Source organism: Neofelis nebulosa, chromosome X, assembly GCF_028018385.1.
Source record: "Neofelis nebulosa isolate mNeoNeb1 chromosome X, mNeoNeb1.pri, whole genome shotgun sequence".
Classification (NCBI taxonomy): domain Eukaryota; kingdom Metazoa; phylum Chordata; class Mammalia; order Carnivora; family Felidae; genus Neofelis; species Neofelis nebulosa.
In genome coordinates this window covers 126,748,504-126,767,873 of record NC_080800.1, presented here as the reverse complement: position 1 = coordinate 126,767,873, position 19,370 = coordinate 126,748,504, and the positions used below count along the sequence as shown (strand labels likewise).

The window sequence follows — 19,370 nt, the reverse complement described above, 5'->3', positions numbered from 1 at the left end:
TTACTTTGGTCTTACCCAGTTTGACGGTGGAGGGGGGACAGGAAGTCATGTCTGCCGCCAGTGTGGTTTAACACGGGGCTAGAAAAGGATGTTGGTTTCACATTTCCCAGCCAGGATCCCTACGCCGCCCATGGTGGCTCCCACTCCCCCCAAAGTCAAGCGAAATCAAGCTTCTTGGAAGTGTGAGGTCAACGGTGGGGTGTTTTCAAGTAGGTTTGTCAAGTCTGGTTTAAGGCAGGACTCTCAAGGACAGCATCTGATGGGGGTTGAGTGAAGTTGTTTAAGATCAGTGGCTGCCTCAAAGCACAGGCTTTGGAGGGAAGGTCCGAGAATAAATGACCCCCTGATCAGCGTTCTCAGGTGGGGGCTCTGACCCTGGTGAGGGCTGGCTAATTGGCTGATTTAAATTTCATGTCTGGATAAATGGATTTGGGGGAAGTTCCTGAAATAATCAAGTTATTTGCAACTTCCTCTTCCTAGACAAGAATTTCCGGGCATAGTAAAGGCATGTGAGTGCTGGGACACCAGAAGCCGGGTGACTGTCTTTGGTTTCAGTTCTCTGCTGAGCTGCTCACATTCTGAGGTCAAAACCTGCCGCATGTGGGGGAAACCACTGCTCCGTGGAGCTTGCCGGGAGGCGTAACCGAGCAGAACTGGCCCTCCCGAGACCTCCCGCTGTCACACTCATGCCCTGGCAACAAGGGGCTCCGGCTGGTGTGACATTTGACGGGAAGGCATGGGGGTCTCGTCCCCTGCTTGGGTCACCCTGTCTCATCTAGAAGTGGTGGAGGTCCTGGCGGGCAGGGCTGGCGTGATGAGTAGCCAGGGAGGGCCCAGCCACGGACAGCCCGCTGGCCACCATTTGGCACAGCCAGGAGACGGGGGTTTCCGGTGGCTTGTCTCACTGGCTCTACCCACAAGCATGTCCTACTGAAAGGGCCGCTGGCAGCAAGGACTGCGCGGTAGGTAGGGCTGAGAGGCGACTCGGGAGTCCTCGCGCCGGGGAGCGCTTTGAATCGGGTACAAGGGTCATGCTTGAAGATGGACACCATCGTGAGTAAGAACCAGAATGACAGTACCTACAGGAGTCCTGGAAAACGATGCACTTGGCTTCTGACAGCTTAAGGGGGACTACGTGTGTCTGTTTCCATGGCATTGAGGCCACTCCCGAGACTGGTTCAAGGGGTGAACCCGATGCTCCAACCGGACGAGCCCCAAGAGAAAGGGGGACTGGCCAGGCTGCTCCGGCGGACGGGACCCCAGGACCCTTCCCCGATTGGTAAAGGCATCCGCTGGGCTCGCCGCCACCTCGCTGTCTCCCGCCAGTCAGAGCTGGGGCTGGGGACCAGCCCTCAACAGGGGTGGGGCCTGGTCATCAAGAGAAACGGCGACTGACATCTCGGCAAATGACACTTTTTGCGGGTGGTGGTGTCGCTGCAGGAATTGGGTACCGAACAGGGTTCCCCACCGCATCCTGTAACTTGACTCTGCGTAGAAACCACTCTGTTTGGGGGTTAATTCTGACGGCGTTCGCTTCTTTCCTGGAATTCTTTGGCACTTGATTCTCTTGGAATTCTCGGCCGTACAATCATCTGACTTGCCTTCTGCCCTGTGGCTTGATACATACATGTGTATATATATATATATATATATATATATATATATATATAAACAAAATGTGGCTGGAATAATACTTCCCATTCCACTTGCTCTTCCAGAACATTTCCACTACCCCATCGAGAGGTGGAGTGTCCTTGACCCTGGGTGGCCCTGTCTGTACCTTGACTAGATGGGGTCTGGGAGAAGGGGAACTAGTGACCTCCGAGGCCGGATCCCTCTCGTGGGATGCCCTCCCTTGGAACCGAACACTATGCTTCGCTCCCAGCTGACGTCCGGCACCAACCTTTCTTCTTCTATTTTGCATCGTGGCAAAATAGGCACGTAAAATTTACCATTTCGGCGCGCCTGGGTGGTTCAGTCGGTTAAGCGTCGGACTCTTGGTTTTGGTCGCGATCTCACGGTTGTCAGATGGAGCCGGCGTGGGGCTCTGTGCTGGGTGTAGAGCCTGCTGAAGATTCTTGGTCTCCCTCTGCCCTTCTCCTGCTTGCTCTCAGGCGCGCTCTTTCTCTCAAAAAAATATTTACCATTTCGACTATTTTAACTGTGCTGTTCACAGTTCAGTGGCATTTAAGTTCAGATCGTTCACCCCCACCGTCCATTCCCTGAACGTCGCCATCTTCCCCGACTGAACTCTGTCCCCCCGCAGAGACCCACTCCCCAGCACCCATCCCGTGCCCCCACACCACGCCCGCCACCCTACTCTGTCTCTCTGTTTGCCTACTTCAGAGATCTCATAGAACGGAATCGTACTCTATGCATCCTTTGCTGTCTCGGCTTATATCACTTAGCAGGCTTTCCAGGTTCACCCGTGTTGAAACGTGTATCAGAATTTTATCCCTTTTTGGGGCGCCTGGGTGGCTCAGTCGGTTAAGCGGCCAACTTCGGCTCAGGTCATGATTTCGCACTCCGTGAGTTCGAGCCCCACGTCGGGCTCTGTGCTGACAGCTCAGAGCCTGGAGCCTGTTTCGGATTCTGTGTCTCCCTCTCTCTGACCCTCCCCTGTTCATGCTTTGTCTCTGTCTGTCTCAAAAATAAATAAACATTAAAAAAATTAAAAAAAAAAGAATTTTATCCCTTTTTGGGGTGCCCGGTGGCTCGGTCCGTGGACCATGCGAGTCTTGACCTCGAGATTGTGAGGTTGAGCCCCACGCTGGGTGTAGAGATTACTTGAAAATAAAATCTTTTTTATTTAAATATGAAATTTATTGTCAAATTGGTTTCCATACAACACCCAGTGCTCATCCCAACAGGTGCCCTCCTCGATGCCCGTCACCCACTTTCCCCTCCCTCCCGCCCCCCAGGAAATAAAATCTTAAAAACATAGAATTTTGTTCCTTTTGAAGGCTGAAGAACGTTTCATTGTATGTCTCTTGTCACATTTTGTTTATCCATATGACATTTTGTTTATTCATTCATTATTGGTTGCTTGGGGTACAAATATCTGTTCCAGTCCCGACTTGCGATTCTTTTGAGTTTACGCCCAGAAGTGGAATTGCTTCAAATATCTTTTAGACATCTACTGATGTCATGTTTTTGCCCTCTGATACATTCATATTACTAATTATAGTAACATAATTCCTAATTGAATCATCTGTGCACTCTTGACATGAACTTCACTTGATTCATTCTCCTTCCTTCCTTCCTTTCTCTCTCTCCTTTTTTTCTTGAAACAGTACCCTTTTATTCTTTTTTAATGTTTATGTACTTGAGAGACAGCATGAGTGGGAGAGAAGCAGAGAGAGAGGGAGAGAGAGAATCCCAAGCAGGCTCCTGGCTGTCAGCGCAGAGCCCGACGCGGGGCTCGATCCCACAAACCGTGAGATCATGACCTGAGCCGAAATGAAGAGTCAGACGCTTAACTGACTGAGCCACCCACATGCCCCCCCCCCATTACTCTTGAAATCGTTGTTCTATAGATGATAAATTATATGGGCACAGTTCAATACAGTGAAGCAACAGTTATCATTTCTTTTTTTTTATTTTTTTCAACATTTATTTATTTTTGAGACAGAGAGAGACAGAGCATGAATGGGGGAGGGCCAGAGAGAGGGAGACACAGAATCTGAAACAGGCTCCAGGCTCTGAGCGGTCAGCACAGAGCCCAACGCGGGGCTTGAACTCATGGACCGCGAGATCATGACCTGAGCCAAAGTCGGCCGCTTAACCGACTGAGCCACCCAGGCACCCCAACAGTTATCATTTCTATTGTATAGGTTAAAGGGGGAAGGTTCAGAGAGGTTAGCTGACCTCCTCAAGGTCACACGGCTAGAATTTGTCATTAAAACACAGGTGCAGAGCAAGCCGAGTGCTATTTCTTGTGCCTGGAAATAGTCCTTGTACCCCCACCCCAAATACAAATGTCACACTTTCTGACTACATATTTGGGGGGGGGGGGCTAAATTATTTTTTTATTAAATCCCTCTCCTCGGGGAACCTGGGTGGCTCAGTCAGTGGAGTGGCTGACTCTTGATTTCAGCTTGGGTTGTGATCCCAGGGTCATGAGATCGAGCCCCAGGTCCACACCCAGGGTGAAGCCTGCTTGGGATTCTCTCTCTTTCCCTCTGTCCTTCTCTCCTGCTTGTGCTCTCTCTCTCTCTCTCTCTCTCTAAAATAAAAAAAATAAATAAGTTCATGTCCTCTATTAGATCAGGGGCCCCAGGGGAGCCCAAACCAGACCCGTCTCATTCGTGACTGTACTGCAAAGTATATTTACTTCTTAATCTGCTTTGGAAATTATATCAGCCAATATTTTTATTTTCAAAATGTGCGTTACTATTTATCAGTGATAGTGATCCGCAGTCTTCCTCGTTGTTGTTTTTGTCAAGTCTGGAGACCAGTTGCGTCCATTCGTCAGCCCGGACTCTTGGAACGAACCCACAGACGGGGCATCTGTGGTGCTAATGTTCTCCTGGGAGGAGAGGTCCTTCCACTTTCATAAAACACATTTGGAAGCTTTTCTTTCTTTTCTTCCACACACCAGAACTACTTGCTTCTGAAAGGTCTGAGACTGACGTCTCTCCCCATTTTCTTCTCCGCTCGGCTGTTCTCTTTATTCTGGGGCCCATGTTGGCAATGTCCATTTCCTTGCCTCCCTAGCCGTCCCTTGCGGGAGTGTGCCCTAAAACCCCGAGGCCCCTGCCCCGGCCCACGGGGGCATCGGGGCCCCTCCGTCTGGAGCCAGGAAGCCTGGAGCAAAGGCACAAGGGGCCCCACCCAGAGCCCGGGAGAGAGTGAGGAGCCCGGAGCCTGGCCCCTGGAGGGGGGGGCAGTGCTTCTCTCAGCTGGTCTCTGCCCCTCCCCCGGCCTTCCTGCCCTCTCCTTCCCGAAACCCCTCTTCTCCCGGTCTGTCTGCCGCCCTTGTCTCTGGCTCTGCCCACTCTGGCTGACCGAGAGGAAGAGAAGGTCCACCTCCTGAGTCAAGGGGAAGTGCAAGAGAAAACCAGAAGAGAGTTCACACATACCGACGAATGCCTGACGCTAGAGGGACTGGTCATACCAAGTGTCGGTGAGGATATGGACCCGGGGCGGGGGGGTGGGGGGTGGGCTGTGAGCTGGGACAGCCACTGTGGATACCTTATGAAAGAAGTTCTTACGGACTTGAACTTCACCTACCCTAAGCAATTCCACTGCTAGGTTCTACCAAAAACACATGAATGCGTCTGTCCCCACAAAGACGTGTGGGTGACTGTCTGTAGCAGCTGCAAAGAAACCGAATGCCCCTTAGCAAAATGAACAGATCGACAAAACTGGTGAATCCGCACTGACGCAGGCTGGCTGGGTCCGTGGACTCAGAGGGGGTCCCGCGGGAGCAGGCCAGGCGGTCGTTGGTTTCGCACAGGATAGAAATGAAATGCGAGGCAGAGGAAATGAGAGCGGGGTTGATTGAGAGAGAATGTACATACAGACGGAGCATCGGGGACGCTCAGAAAGGAGAGGGGGAGGCGTCTCATCTTTGCCTGGGGCCTGGCCTTGTTACTGAGGACAGCGGCCCGGTGCACGTCTTTTGCGTAATTCAGGAACAAGGGCGAGGGTCGACGTGTCCTCGAGAAGTCACCGGCGCCCTGGTGCCAGGGGTCTTGATGAGTCCGTGGGCTTGGAAAGCCTTTGTGACAACCCCGCCCGTGACTCCTTAGATGTCACCTGCTGTGCTGGAAGACTCCAAAGAAAGCATTAGCTCTTGAACAGAAGCAGGAAAAGCAGGGGAAAAATAAAGCAGTTTTTCACAGGGTCCCTCTAGTTTCCCTGTGTCAGTATTCTGGGACGCCACTCACTTCTAGAAAGGAATAGATGTCCTGTTATGTGTACAAATGTCACAGGTCATATGCTTCCATTTAGGCGAAGTTGTCAAACATGCAAAAGCAATGTGTAGGGATAGAGGCCACAAGGGTGTTTACCCTTGGGGGTTGGTTTCACGGAGCCTCCGCTGTCCACGCAGGGAAAGGTCAGGTCACAGGCTGGTTCACATTTTCTGCAGCGTCACAGACTGTTTTCTGTTTGACTCCCGATACCTTCCAGGGAAGCCCACAGAAAACTCCACGATGTTAGATTTGTCTATTTCTCCCTGGAGTTCTGTCGATTGTTGCTTTATGTATTTTGAAACTATTTTAACATTATTCCTAAAATGTTGTTTTGTGCCAGAGTCGACTCTGTCCCACAGCTCTCCAGTTCCCTGGGCTAGCAGGTGCCCAACACTATCTTTTTCCTCATCCTTTCACACGTAATCTTCTGCAGTCATATGTTAGGTGTGCCTCTAGTAAGCAGCGCATGCCTGCATGTTGTGGTTTTGATATGCCATGACAATCTCTCACCGCGCCCCCATCTAAAGTCCCCTCAGAGGTGACATCTGTCGGGCCTGCCTTGTCAGCACCTGGCCCACCACGCATCCTGCCACGTGAAAATCAATCACGATCAAAAACTGATAACAAAAGCTGGCGGGGCTGTGGAGAAATTGGACCCTTCTGCCTGGCTGGTGGGCGTGTGAGAAACGGGCTGCCCCCGTGGGAAACGGTGTGGCGGCTTCGACAATCACACGTGGAATTAGCGTATGGCCCGGTCCTGCCACCCCAGCTGTGCTCCCAGGAGAAAGGAAAACATCCGTGCACGCCATGGCGTAACCCACAGGGACCAAAAGGTGGAAGCGGCAGGACGAACGGATAAGTGACGGTTGTGTGTGCGCACGACGGAATACTCTGGGGCCCTTACAAGGAAGAGAGACACCCCCACAAAATGGATGAACTCGGGAAACACGCTGACCGAAAGGAGCCGCACACAAAAGACACATACTGAGTGATTCCATTGCTATGACATGTCCATAACATGCAATCCATGGAGGCAGACGAGTGGGTGTCAGTGGCCGGGTGGGGGACGGGGGGAGAGGGACTGACGAGTGACTGCTCATGGGTCCAGGGGCTCTTTTCAGGATGATGGAAACATTCTGCAATGAGACAGGAGTGATGGTTGCACGACCCTGAGCATATACCAAAACACCACTGATTTGTACCCATTAAAAGAACGAATGGCATGGGGTGTGATGTAGATCTCAGTTTAAAAGTGTATTTTCAGGGCACCTGGGAGGCTCAGTCGGTTGAGTCTCTGACTTCGCCTGAGGTCATGACCTCACAGTTCTTGGGTTCGTCCTCCCTCCCCCCCCCCCCCCATTGGGCACTGTCTGTGCTGACAGCTCAGGGAGCCCGGAGCCTGCTTCGGATTCTGTGTCTCCCTCTCTCTCTGCCCCTGCCCCGCTTGCGCTCTGTCTCTCAAAAAGCAATAAATAAGCATTTGAAAAATAAACACTTAAAAAATTAAAAAAATAAAAGTGTATTTTCAAAATGAGATTTGGATCCCAAGTCACGGTGGTGAGGGCTTCAGTCACAAACAAGAAAGTAACAGCCAACAGCCAAGGGAGGGAAGTCTAAAGCCCCGGGGTAAACCCCACCTTGATTACTTCCTACCTCCTTGAACTTGAAGGTCATTCAACTTCTCTAAACTCACTTTCCTAGATGGTAAGCCCTCGAGAACTGTTAGCATCTGGCAGTGTGATGCGCGTTTCCCCGTCTCCAAGGCCAGCCAGCTGTGGGGAGCCGGGGCCCCCTCCCCACGGACCCCCGCTGAGCTGCTCACCAGCACCCTCCCCTCGGCAGGAGACAGAACTTCCAGAGCACACCCCGCTGGTGAAAGGCAAAGGTCGACACCGAGTGTTTTCTAATATGGTTAAGTGCAGAAATAAAATGTATCATTTGAACCATTTGTAAGTGTTCGGCTCTGTGGCATAAAGAACAACCGTCCCAAAGTGAAAGTCCGTCCCCGGTGGACGCCAACTCCCCCTCCCCCTCCCCCCGCCCCGCCCCACACCCACCCTGCTTCCTGTCTCTCTGAATCCGACTGCTCCGGGCAGCCCATAGGAGCGGAGTCCTCCGGTATCTGTCCTTTCATGTCTGGCCTCTTTCACTCAGCCGTGTGTCCGAGGTTCATCGACGTGGGAGCAGGTGTCTGCCTCCCCTTCCCTTTCTTTCTTTTTTAATGTTTACTTATGTTTAAGAGACAGAGAGTGAGGATAAGCAGGGGAGGGGCAGAGACAGAATCCGAAGCAGGCTCCAGGCTCCGAGCTGTCAGCACAGAGCCTGACACGGAGCTCGAACTCACGGGCTGAGCCGTGAGATCATGACCTGAGCCGCAGTCAGACACTCAACCAACCGAGCCACCCAGGCGCCCCATCTTCTTCCCTTTCAAGACCGTGTTAGGTCAGCGGCTGGGGAATCCTCCGACGGTATCCGGTACCCCCGTGCGCCCCTGCACCTGGCTACAAGTTGCCAAATGGCTCAGGGAAGAGGTTGCTGAAATGGCTGTGGGTTCACAGGTGCAGGGGCGCACATACAAGGTCTGGACCATGTGGCACAGTTACGGAAAGTCACAACGCACGCCCTAGGACTTCTCACCCGTGGGAAAGGTATGACAGCATGTGGGGCAAGGGTGTCCCCATCTCCGCACGGTGCGTTCCTCTGGGGCAGGAAGGCAGGGACGGGGCTCCAATTTAATCCATCGGGTTTCCCGTCTTTCAGCGGAAGAGACCTGAGCCGGCGAGATGGCGGCAGCGTGTACAGCCCAGCAGAGGCCCGGGTGGAAGTGAGGCAGGGCTGAGAAAGAAGACGCAGAAGTAGAACCAGAAGTCAGCGATTCTGAAGAGACACAGAGGGCAAAGATCAAAGCGAAGGGCAGGAAATGGAAAAAAGACTAGAAAAACACGACCACGGTTGGAAGCACCTGCCATGCTCCCGGGGCCCAGGCTGCAGACGGCAAGCGGGCTTGGGCGGCTCGCCAGACCCCCAGGGACCAGGCCCCGGAAATCAGCGAGCCGCAGGCCCAGTGCACGCAGCGCTCGTCTTGGCGATGGGCACGGCGACCACGGAAAGGACCCGGGATACAAGCCTCCACTCAGAAGGGGAAGAGTTGCTCCCTAATCACATGGGTATCTGGGGCCTCAGCGGAGGACATAAATCACCCAGTTCATCCTCATGCAAAGATTTCAAAAGAGGAGACATGGAAACACACCATAAGAGACTCTTAGCAATAAAGAACAAACTGACGGTTGACGGAGGGAGGTGGGTGGGGGACAGGCTAGATGGGTGAGGGGCATTGAGGAGGGCACTTGTGATGAGCACTGGGTCTTGTATGCAAGTGATGAATCACTGAACTCCACTCCTGAGACCAATATTGCCCTGTGTGTTAACTAAATAAAATAATTTTTAAAAAATTTCAACTTACGGAGATCTTCCCAGGTGAGAGGGAGCTGTTGTCCCAGAGCACCGGCTAACTCTGGTTTGGCAAACTGTCATGTTGACAATAACAGCCGCTCTGTTTTATTTCTACACGTAGATTCTAACTGTTTTTACAATTACGGTTTTTACTAATTTTTTAAATCTTTAACACCCAACGTGGGGCTCGAACTCCCGATCCCTAGATAAAGAGTCGCAGGCTCCACCGACTGAGCCAGCCAGGTACCCCTGTTTTGAATAATCTTTGAATAATTTTGAATAATTAAAATTTTATAATGAAAGAGATCTGAAGCAGCCATAGGAGATGTTAAGGTTTGACAAGTATAATCTATGCACCCAGAAAAATGTTTTCAGCAAGACCTGAAACCCAAAAACTATGTAGAAAAAGACAGACATCTAGACACACAGGACTCTGTAAATCTTCAACCGTGTTACTTTAAAATATCCACAAAGTCAAAAGACAAACGATAGATAAAGAAAACGTATTTACCATCTGTATGACAGATGAATGGTTAAGATCTATACTATAAAAAAGAGCGCCTACAAATTAAGAAAAGACAGTTGCATGGGGCGCCTGGGTGGCTCAGTCGGTTGAGCGTCCGACTTCGGCTCAGGTCATGATCTCACAGTTCGTGAGTTCGAGCCCCGCGTCGGGCTCTGTGCTGACAGCTCGGAGCCTGGAGCCTGCTTCGGATTCTGGGTCTCGCTCTCTCTCTGCCCCTCCCCTGCTCACACTCTGTCTCTGTATGACAGATGAGTGATTAATGTCTATAATATAAAAAAGAGCTCCTACAAATTAAGAAAAGACAGTTGCAGAAGGAGGGAAGGATATCAACAAGCAACTGACAGACAAATCCAAACTTGCAACAGACGAGCCCCTGAGCACTAGTTGCACACGTGCATGTGCGCGTGTGTGCCAGTGTACGGAGGGGGTGGCAGGAATTAAAGTCGCGATGAGATCTCGCTTTGCCACCATCAGATTGGCACAAAGTGAAAACGTGCGCTCACACCTCTCTGGTACGGGGCGGCCGGGGGTGGCCTCCATGTCGCTGGTAGAAACGTGAATCATGAGCGTCAGGTGGAAAAGCAGCCCAGGGTTTTCAAACCCACATGCCCTTCGAGGACACTCCTGAGACGGACCCAGATAAAGGCGGCTCGTTCCAGGGCATGGAAGCGGAGGACCCTTGCAGGCAACGAAAGCTGGGAAGGAGTCAGAGCACCAGATGAGGACAGGGTGAAGAAGCCCACGATTAGCCACAGCCACGGGCACGTCACTAAAGTGCAAGGGGCCCTCGGGCAGTGTCTGCACCTGTCACGCAACTGCACACGCCTGCGTGTCCGGTGGCAGGGCCCCCAGAATCCCGCCAGTCCTCTCCATTGACTCGTGGTCCATCCCCCACCCCCACGAGCCTGTATCCCATCCATGGGCAGCAAAGCCAATACAGCTGTTTTCACCGGGGCGGGGTGGGGGGGTGGGGTGGGGTGGTGCGGATTCCCAGGCTGTGGTACAGGAAAGCAAGGAGGAGACCAGGCTGAAACCCCACCATCGCCCTTTCCGGGGACAGGCAGAGCAGCGCCGTGGGTGGGACTTTGGGCACGGAGGTGGGATGCCTGCATTTCTGATGCAACCGTCAGCCAAGTTGGACCTGTAGACTTTCAGTTTCTGTGAAGTGAGGGAGTTGGGGCAGATGGTTTCCGAGATCCCTCCCAGCTTTGGGACCTCTGAACCGTTTAGGCCCAAAGCAGGGAGAGGGCCCCTCTAGTGACCACCAGCTTCTCAGCGGGAAGAGGGACGCCACACTGCAACAGGGCCAAGGAGAAGAGGGAAGGGCGGCAGAGCTCAGTGGGCAGGGGCAGGGGGAGGGCGGGCAGGGGCACAGCCACCTGCCTTCTTCCTCCAGGGGCCCCAACCCAGGGCTTGGGCTGAGGAACAGAAGTTTCCCGCCCTCTGGCTTTGCTTGGATCAGCTGACTTAGCAAATAAAAAGACAAGATACCCAGTTAAATGTGAATTTAGGATAAATAATGAAACAATATTCTTACTACAAGCATGTGGTATTTGGGACAGGCTGGGACTGAAACATCATTTGTGCTGCTGCGTTTTATCAGAGAACCTTGGACAGAGACCAGCAGAATAGAGGGGTTCAGGTTTCTGGAGGTCCCCGCACCCTCCCGTGTCCCCTTGGGTGCAGCCCCCCCCCGCGCCAGGGCCCCCCGAGCCCCCCAGCGGCATGCACAGTTCTCCATGAAACTGTCCTGAATCACCCTAATCTGAGCCTGCCACCTGTTTCCTGTGGGGACCCAGCCTGACACAGACAGGAGTGGAATGAAAACCAGAAGGTTCTCAGGCTTACTTATTAAATAAGTATTGGTAAAAACGAAATGAAACAAAATGAAAAGTTACTGCTCAAAGGTGTGGGATGAACACAGCTATGCAGAACCCTGACACTTCTCAGGGGACCCACCCCGTTGGTGACAGAAACAGCTGCCGAGAGCAACCCACCCCATATGAGACCCTGGTCCCCTCTCCCTCCACCCACCCACCCTCACCTCTCACTGGGCCCCCACAGGACAGGACGCAGGACGCAGGACGCACATCTCCCGGTCCTTCCTCCCTCTGGCCTGAGGGAAGGGTGGCCGTCCTGGTGACCCCCAGAGCGCTGTTCCCCTTCTAAGGCATCCGGAGCCTTTAACACACTGCCATGGAACAAAGCTGTTTCCCCAAGCAAATGCCAGCCTGTTCCTCACGCACTGGCGCGTCCCGCCTCTGGGCCCCAGACCCCGGGCCAGGCCACACCATCTGCCCAGGCCTTGCAGGAGGGGCAGAGCTCGGCTGGCCGCTGCCCAAGCAGAGGCAACGCTCGTGGGCCCCCACCTGTGGGGTTCTTCGGGCGGTGGCCTGGTCAGGACCCCCCACCCACTCGAGGGGTGCCCAGCTGGGACAGAACATCCCAGTGGATGTTCTGTGGAAACGGGGACCCGGTTTCCACAGCAATGGTCCACATGGCAACCCGCAGGCTCCAGGAAGAGGGGCCTGGGGGGACACTGAGTGGGTGCGTGTGGGCAGCCCGTCCCGAGAGGCCATTTGGAAGGAACACAGTGTCCTCTCGAACGCTGTCTTCACCTCTGTTTCTACGGACTGAACGCCTCTCAGACAGCGGGGGATAAAACAGGCGTCTAAAGAGCACATTAAAAAAATGGAAAAAAAAGAGCACATTAACAAGTGGAAGAAAGAACACGAACAGCATGGCCTTCAAGGGTCCGAAGAGGGCAGAAACCCTCAGCCTCTCTTCAGCCACAGTGTCACCCCTGGGCTCGCTGCTTCGGACACCGTTGTCTGCACGAGAAGCATGGGGGGGGGGGGGGGTTTCAAGATGCCCACTCCCGGGCCCTGCCTGACACGCCATCAGGAGACCGTGGTTCCTGAGGGCCTGGGACGGCAGGGGTGCGGGGCTGGCTCATGCCATGCTCTGGGTCTCTCCATGGAAACAGACACGTGACACTTCAGTAACCACTGCCGCGGAGGACATCTGAGCCACACCCTGGCTCTGAGGGCAACGTTGCATTGAGAATTCAACTTTTGACATCTGTGTTTCTTCATCCGGACGGCCCTGTCTTGTTCCGTGAAGGGTCTGCGGTGACGTGGCTCCTTCCGTGTGACCTACTGTCAGCACGGCCGTCACTGATGCCACATCGGTCTGCTCAGCATGGGTTTGTGACTCAGTCTCCCCGTCAGCAGCCCACGGACGTGACCTGAACCGCGAAGCCATTGCAGACAAACGTTCCCCTGCCGCCGTGAGAGTGATGGATTTCTCGGGCTCATTTTACCCCCACGTTTTATTTGGAAAGAATTTCAAAGTACAGAAGAGTTAGAAGAACAGGACAATGAGTCCCTGAACCCCCTGCACTTAGCTATTTGCTTTATCTCTTTGAAAGTAAGTGGCACACAGCATAACATCTCACCCCTAAATACCGAAGCCCGTGGCTTCGGAGGAAGGGACGGCCCTCCGCAGAGGCCTCGCATCTATCACACCCGGGAAGGAAATTTCACACCGGCGACACGGCGGCGATCGGTGGCTGGAAGCGGCTTCTCTCCGCGCTTTAATGCTCCTTCCCGTCCGGAGGAAGTCTCCGGCCGGTGTTTAAACCGGTCAGAAACAAGAAGGCGCAGTGGAACTGGAGCACGTCACACACTTTGGACCAGAAGTGGCCCGTGAGCCGCTGGAAGAGATGCCACCGAGCGAGCTGGTGGTCACACAGCTTGAGGACCACGAAGCCTGCGCAGGACAGCACGCCGAGCGCCAAGCGCCTTCCCGAGGAGGCGCTGCCGTGGCGCCCGTGAGCGTGCAGGGCCTGGCCCACGGCCACTGCGATGTGTGCGCCCAGCGCGGCCTCAAAGCCGCAGGGGTGCAGCCGGGCGAGGCCGTAGCTGCCGAGGGAGAGGCCCTCGATGGCCAGGAACAGGCCGGGCCTCCAGCCCCTGTCCAGGGAGAGGCACCAGGCCACGGGCCACGCGAAGATGGGCAAGGTGAGCCACTGGTCCAGCACGGCAGCGCGGTGCGTCTGCGTGGCGACCCGCAGCCACTGCACCGGGCCGTACACCAGGGCCATGGCGGCGAACACGTCCTTCAGGTAGCGAGCCCTCCGCGCGTGCACGGGGTGCCCCAGGGGAACCGCCTTCCTCCGCAGCCAGTACACCCCCAGGAGCACATAGGCCGCGTTAACGAGTGAGTTGAAGGGCATGGCGAGGAAGACGGGGAGGCCGGCGACCGGGGCTTCAGCGTAGTGTTCGTAGCCCACTTGAATGGAGACGCCGTCGAAAACCCCCGCATAGACGACGGCCAGGCAGAAGCAGCTGGCCACAGCCACGTGGCACAGCGCCCGCGTGGACTCGGGCTGCATGCGGAACCGCAGGTGTGACTGGCAGGTCAGAACTCACACACACACACACGGCTTCCGCCAAGCAACGTGCCCTGGCCCCCCTCGCTGGGCCAGCCGTGGCTCTGCCGACTGGGGAGCAGAAGTGGAAGGGCGTTCTGCCTTTTTCCTCTGTGGTTACAAAAAGAGGGTGGTTAGAAAGAAAACCATCCAGGGGGCACCTGGGGGGCTCAGTGGGTTAAGCCACCGACCCCGGCTCAGGTCATGATCTCGCTGTTCCTGACTTCGAGCCCCAAGTCTGTGCCGACGGTGTAGAGCCTGCTTGGATTCCCTCTCCCTCTCCCCCCCACCCCTCTCTCTCTCTCGCTGCCCCTCCTCTGCTCACCTGCTCTCTCAAAAAATAAAAAAACTTAAAAAATGAGAGAAAGAAAACCAACCAGAAATAAAAGTGAAGCGCTACCCACAGCATGTTCACCTTCTTCCTCATGGCTTCCAGAATCATCTAGATCTCCCCTAGAGGTTTCGTGCCTTTCTCTCCTGACACCCATGTGCTCCGTCCTTCAGTCCTTCATCTGTGTACTGTAACACCCGGCTCACTGCCCTACTTCCCTTAGAGCCGCTGCATTTACACACTTCAACCTCTCCTAGGACTGTTGCTACAATTCAGAATGGGCTTCCCTGCCTCGGTGGTGTCATAAATGTTGAAGTTTCCAGCTGGCCCCAAGCCCTTTTCACCAAATATCCAGTTTAACACCTTTCCCTGTGGTCCAAGTTCTAGAATCCAAGGCAAGGGATGGGGTGATGCGAGAGGAGGAGGAGGGGAGGGGGCAGGAGGAGGGGAAGGGAGGGGGGAGAGGACAGCGGGAGGAGGAAGAGCATCTGCCTGGTCGGCCTTCCTGCCCTGCCCCGAAGCACCACACCATCCCAAATCCCCTGCTTCCCTTGGCCCACAATAAACCTTCCATTTCCTGCAGTTGGAGAAGCAGACAGTTTAAAAAGAACATGCAGTTATCATGACTGTCAACTGCTCTGGGGCCAGCTGCGCTGTGACTTGGCCCAGTAGCCTAGAAGCATGTTGCCATGGAACAGAGAAAAGGATCCGCGCTCTGCAAATGACTCAAAGCCAAAGCGGCAGGCAGGTGGGGAAGAGAGGGACTGCCTGTGTTCAAACTCCGGCTCCCCACACCTGCTAATTGTGTGACCTTGGGCCTTCACCGGTCTGGGCCCCAGTTTGCATACGTGTAGAATGGCGATGCCTCCAGTACCTCTAGGAGCAGTCCTCGTGTGGACTAAGTTCTTACAGGCGGAGACCACTTAGCACCCTTTGTTTTCGAGGCACAGCTCCATTTCCCCCTGCAACGCAGGCCCTGAAAGGGCAGGGCAGGGCAGGGTCTGATTCCCTACTCTCCTTCCCAAGCTCTGTGAATACCTGCTCAATTTGAATTCTCGGCCATTCAAGCACAAAGCCCACACGTCTCTGTCCTTCCTATGCTTTCACTGGCACATTACCATTTCGCTTTTCACGTGGCCCTGGGCAGCCGCCTCTGTTTTCTGGGGAAGGTGCTGCTGGCCTTTCCTGCTCCTGTCCTGCCTCGGGGGTCCGTTGTTAAGGAGGACCACCGGGGCCCAGCATTTCCCCCAGTGAACCAGAGCCCTCATACTGACTCTACAGCTCCTCATTGAGCGTGAGCCTCCGCCTCAGCTTGCGGTCCACACCCACCCCAGCTCTTTCCCTAAGAGCCTCTGGGTCCAGGGGGCTAGGTCTGTCCCGGGGTTCCCGTTCCCAGGCTGCCCACTGCTAATGTGGTCTGCGCACGACAGCCCCCCCCCCCCAGCACGTTCCGCAAGAGCGCCCCTGGAATGGATCGTGCCAGTCCCGCTTAACACCTTTTGGTGGCTGGCTCTCTACTCCACGCGTGATCACGTCCCAGTCTCTCGGCCACACGTCCAAGTGCCCTCCCGCTGGAGTCCTGAAAGCTTCCTAGGCCCGGTCTGTCCTGCCCAGAGTGAGATTCTGCAGGCCGCCTTCCCTCCTGCCTCACGTCTGCTGACACTTTCCACTCGGCTGCCATTCTCTTGCAGCGGCTTCCCCACTCAGCTGCTGACTCCAGCCGGCACAGCTCACCTGCACCTATCTGGGGCCCGGCTCTGTGGCATGAAGTGCCAGGCCTTTGGGACCTGTGCTAGCCTGACCCTCCCATCTGCCAGCAAGCACGGGTAAGAGCTGGGGACAGGAGCAAAACACCATCAGCTTGATAGAGAAGGTCCAGGAAGGGCGTGGAGAGTGACTCCTCTCTCTGGCTGCTGGGCAGAGTCCACCCGAGCCCTTGTGCAAGCTGAAAGTGACATGTCATCCAAACAATTTCCCAAGTCCACCAAGGAGACCAGGCTGGGTACTTTATGGCCTAGCTCCTCCATACACCTGAACTGCCATGACCCTTGTGACATGACCCTCAAAGTTCTTTACAGATTCCCCCAGCACCTGGCACACAAAGGCCAAAGGCACTGGCCCACAGTTGTGGAGTCTCTTGGAGAAGTTCTGCAAAGCAGGACGATATCCTGGCTAAGGGGTTAACACATGTTCCTCACTCTCCCCTGCTTCCCTCGGCTATATGCATTTATGCAGGAGCCACTGTCACCTGTCACAGTGCTGGCTTCTTCCCTGTAGCATTTATGACCACTGCTTGTTGTGTCCCTGACTGTCCCGACCACCCTTGCTGCCTTTCTGCAGATAAGGGGGTGCCAGCTTGAGGGCTGTAATGTGGGACATCCCTTGCAGGTGAGGTCACTCTGGGACACCTGGATACCCAAGAAGTCTCGAACAACTCCAGTGACTCCTGAACTCCAGGGAGAGAACTGCTGAATTCAGTCAGGGTCTTTGGAAACCAGCAGCTCACCTTCCTTATTTTACGGGGAAGGACTCGGGGCCATAGAGGGGAGGTGAATACCCAAGGTCATTTAGGGCAATTGGCAGCACACCCATATACAGGCCAGGGCTCTTGTCCTCTGGCCGCCACAGGTCTCTGTGGCCTTTCCCAAACAAATGCTTCCAAATACATAGAAACAGAGTTACAACATGAACTTAACAGGTCGAGAGATGGTATGAAAATATTTTGGAAAATGTGTGATATGGTAATATATGTGCTTCTTTACTGGTAAGTTAAATTACAGGACGTACGGGCAGGTCTCGTACTTGAGTTCATTTTAAGATGACTACAACAAAAGCTAAGTGATCTGAAATGGTGTCACTTCCATTGGTGACAAAGCCACCAGGCTAACACTCCGTGTGTGCTCCGTGGCCTATATTCGTAGTTGCGGGAAACGCCAAATTTCAACTCGGGGTTGGTGAAAATAAAAATGAAATAAAGCTGAGAGAAAGTGGAAAAATCCTCTGTGGTTGCCTCAAGCTCACAGACACCAGCTCAGGGCCCCTGCACTACAGCCTGAGTCTGCCAGTGCAGATGACCGTGCAGCCACCGGCCGGCCTCCTGCAAGATTTGGCACATGGGGGCGATGCCAGTACCCACCTCTTAAGGTTGCTGCGAGAACTTACAGTATTGGCGCGAAAAGACCAGCGATCACCATCCGGGTATTTGCCTCTCTATCTTGGCTGGGGAAAATTCAAATCTCGGGAAAGGGCGGACCCGAGAAGCGGCCCTGCGCCTGCGCGCGGGGCGGGGCGCCGGGCTCTGGGAAGCAGGCGGAGCGGGGTGACGCGGGGTGACGCGAGGTGACGCGGGGCGACACGGAGCTCTCCCGCGCCCGCCCGCTCGGTTCGGGTACCGCCGGCCTGGCCGCCCGCCCTGCAGCCGGCGGGGCGGGGGACGGGGAGCGGGCCCGGGCGCGCGGCGCGTCTCCTTTCCTTAGAGCGCGGGCGCTGGCGCCGGCGCTCGGGGGCGGGGCCGGCGAGCCTGGGAGCCGGCTGCGTCACCGCCCACTCGCCCCGCCTCCGACTCCCCCCGCGCCGTGTCTTGGGCCGCTTCTCCCGCGGCCCCTGGGTGTGGGGAGCGGAAACATGTCCACTCTCCGGCCCAAGCTGCAGCTCTAATGTTTCCCGTCGGCCGTCCCCAGCAGCCTATGCCCTGTCCCCACTGCTAGTTAAAGACAACTCCTCGGGCGCGTGTTCCTTAAGCGACCCGGGGGAATGTTCCCGGGGGGGCGGGGCCGAGCTCGTTTGAGGCATCCTCATCCGGGCATTCACCAGAGGCCTCAACCGCCATCTTTGTTTTGTGCTGAAAGTCGCTATTGACGCCCGTGGACGGCCGGGCGAAGGGAAGTGGCAAGATGGCGGCTCCCAGGGCGGAGGCGTGAGGGCGCAATGGGGGGGAGAGGGTGGGCCGCGGGGCTGGGCGCGCCTGCGCCTGACCCGAGAGCGGCCTGAGCCCTAGCTAGGCGCGCGGTGGACCTGGGCCCTCGCCCCGGGGCAGCGCGGGGGTCCTTTAAGAGGCCTTGGCTCTGAGAAGCCGTGCGAGGGCGGGGGGTGGGGGGGAAACAGTGACGTAGTCCGACTCCGCCCCCTCGCCCGACCGCCGTTGCCGCCATGTTTAGTTGTTACTTCTTCACACAAGATGGCGGCTCCCAGGGAGGAGGCATGAGCGCCCTGCCGTTACCGCTCCTCCTGCCGTACAGTTGCCACTCCGGGGCCTAACTCTGGCTCTTTGGAGCGGCTCCTGTGGGAAGGAGTCATAAAGAGGGAAGCGAGGATCGGACGCTGCCTTGCGTTTGGTTTGCAGTGGAAGAACTGACCCAGGAGGAAGAGAATAGGGGGGAAGGGGGAGTTAGTCTCAAGATGGCGGCTCCCAGGGCGGCAGGCGCAGCCTGAGCAGCAGAAGCGGACTCAGGGGAGAGGTTCGAGACCTCACAAGCTGTACGGCGCGAGTCTCCGACCAGCCCCCGAGAATTCGAGTTCGTTCCACCGGCCTCCGGCGCGCCTTTGTCCTTTACGAGTGTCGAGGCTGTTTCGGGAGCGGCGGCTGCACTAAGCGCTGGGCGGGGAAGCGGGACGGTCTCAAGATGGCGGCTCCCACAATTGTGGTGTGAGCGCCGGCGGGGCTGGGACAACCGCGGCGCTTGTGGCTCCTTTCCACCCGCCCCGGAAGCC

At 55.4% G+C, this 19,370-nt stretch overlaps 1 protein-coding gene and 1 long non-coding RNA gene across 4 annotated transcripts; one reads left to right on the top strand and one right to left on the bottom strand.

Moving 5' to 3' along the window:
• The first annotated feature begins 2,684 nt into the window (after positions 1-2,684).
• LOC131502537 (uncharacterized) lies at positions 2,685-4,221 on the top strand. The gene is made up of 2 exons (XR_009257073.1): positions 2,685-3,567; positions 3,802-4,221. It is a non-coding gene; the product is annotated as an uncharacterized LOC131502537 (long non-coding RNA).
• An 8,989-nt stretch (positions 4,222-13,210) lies between these two features.
• On the bottom strand, positions 13,211-18,623 carry TMEM187 (transmembrane protein 187). Of its 3 annotated transcripts, none has more exons than XM_058714225.1 (2): positions 17,797-18,623; positions 13,211-14,440 (listed from the first exon to the last, which is right to left on the bottom strand). In XM_058714225.1, the coding sequence occupies exon 2, from the start codon at positions 14,291-14,293 to the stop codon at positions 13,493-13,495; it is 801 nt and encodes a 266-aa protein (XP_058570208.1). In that variant the 5' UTR covers positions 14,294-14,440; positions 17,797-18,623; the 3' UTR covers positions 13,211-13,492. The 3 variants fall into 3 exon arrangements, with proteins under 3 accessions (XP_058570208.1, XP_058570209.1, XP_058570211.1); XM_058714226.1 differs by having other exon boundaries at positions 17,823-18,623; XM_058714228.1 differs by lacking the exon at positions 17,797-18,623 and adding an exon at positions 16,395-17,790.
• Positions 18,624-19,370: the final 747 nt, after the last annotated feature.